At 43.4% G+C, this 1,742-nt stretch overlaps 1 protein-coding gene across 5 annotated transcripts in view; it reads right to left on the minus strand.

Moving 5' to 3' along the window:
• Positions 1-669: 669 nt before the first annotated feature.
• The window catches only part of PIK3C3 (phosphatidylinositol 3-kinase catalytic subunit type 3), a 128,709-nt gene continuing 127,636 nt past the window's right edge, over positions 670-1,742 (minus strand). For all 5 annotated transcript variants that reach the window (XR_014491469.1, XM_083354830.1, XM_083354831.1 and 2 more), the window contains one exon: positions 670-1,319. Coding sequence is in view for 4 of the 5 variants with exons in the window: in XM_083354830.1 (XP_083210956.1) it covers positions 1,305-1,319 (15 nt within the window). In the remaining variant the exon portion in view is untranslated. The remainder of the gene's footprint in view (positions 1,320-1,742) is intronic.

The following is a 1,742-nucleotide window of genomic DNA, read 5'->3' on the forward strand; positions in this document are numbered from 1 at the left end:
CAGAGCAGAGAAAATCAATGAGGCAACTCAGTGAGAGGAGAAGGCAGTGAAAAGCCACGCCTTGGGACTGATAATAAAAGGGGAAGGTGTGGGCGGGGCTGGTTGCTGAAGGCAACCGTTTGGAGATATTCTGAGAGAATTCTGGTCTGTTCTTACTACTTCTGTTTAACTTTTGTTTGTTGACTCCTTTGATATTTTGTTTCATTTATTGAAGGAAACATTCTGTTGCTTTTTTGTTTGAACTGTAAATAAATTTGGGTTGGGTTTTTCCAGCCTATTGACTGTAAAAAGGAAAAAAAAGGGGTTGTTCCTGACACACAAACAGGGCCGGTCGTAGGCTGGAACGGAACAGAGCAGGGGGTTGGACTAGAAGATCTCCAAGGTCCCTTCCAACTCTATTCTGATTGATTGAATAAAGACTACCTTCATTCTTTTCTGTAAGAGTCCAGTGGTATCTGAAGATCCATCATCAAGTAACCCAATTTCAGCATATTAGCCTAAGAGGTTAAAAGATCCTAGTTTTGCAGACAGTCACATCAAGCTGAAGTGTGTCAATCTGGAACAGAAACTGCTAGAAATAAATCAATTAAAATAAATAAATAAAAGATTTTGGATGTAAGGGTGCGGATAGCAGAAGAAGAAAACCGAAGAAGCTTTACTAAAGAGAACTTAAGATTTCGCCAAAGACATTTTATTAGATTTGGCATATGTAGTCAATGTACATTATCTTTTTCTATGGAAAGTGAAAACTTTTGCTCTCTCCCCCATCAGGCATTTGAAGTCCATCACTCATGTCTTGTGAGGACTTTGCTTTGTTCTAAGGTCCAGATCTGCTGAGAGCTTGTTAGGATCCTGTTTTCTAAAAAAAAAAGCAATCTGTAGGAATTAACCTACTCTAAAAGGAAGGTCCAACTTAGCTGGGACCCCAAACATCAGTCCCAAGTTCATAAGCTTTGGCCGCAGGTATCTTTCCATAGTTGTGTTCTTCTAAAAGGGCCATCAAGTCCAGGTTAAGTGCAAGGAGACATTTCAGGCTTTTTGTCCAAACCAACCACAATAAGAGGCGCCCGGATGTCCTTCAAAAACCGCAAGACGTTGATTTTCTTCTTGTTATTGTGGTTTTGCCAAACTACGGCTGATAACCAAGAAGGAAGAACATGCAACACCCTTGGCCCGGTTCGGAATGGCAATTCTTGATAAACTGATTATCCAAGGAAGAAAAGTGACATCCTGGTTTGATGCTATCTTCAGCGGTTCCGCGGAGCACCTGTGTGTGAATGCTTGCCTTCAAAAGTGGCGAGGTCTCATTTTCTCCAGTACTGAGTGAGAGAAAGAGGAAGAAAACATTAAGGAAGGCAGTGCGTTATTTCATTAGCCAACTACAAGCTATTTAAGAGAGAGCCGGTTGGCGGCTCTTTCAACCTTCTCTTGTGGCTCCCAGTCATCCTCCACCATTTGCAGAGAGAGAGAGAGACAGAGAGAGGCACTTGCACTTCCCTTCTGTCTCTGTGTGTGTGTGTGTGTGTAAAAAAGAGAGTGGCCTCACGCTGTTCTCCGACAAGCTGACAAGCTTATTGGGCGATGCTCCTGCCTTTGCTGCGTCTCCGCAGGAAGCAGCAGAAAGCAGAAAGCAACAGCTAGCTCTCTCTCTCTTTCTCTCTCTCTCTCTCTCACACACACACACAAACACACACACTCTCACTGAGTAGGGGAAGAGGACTGGCAGACCAAGGGCAGGAGAG

The sequence above is a fragment of the Vipera ursinii genome (assembly GCF_947247035.1).
Source record: "Vipera ursinii genome assembly, chromosome: 2".
NCBI classification, from domain to species: domain Eukaryota; kingdom Metazoa; phylum Chordata; class Lepidosauria; order Squamata; family Viperidae; genus Vipera; species Vipera ursinii.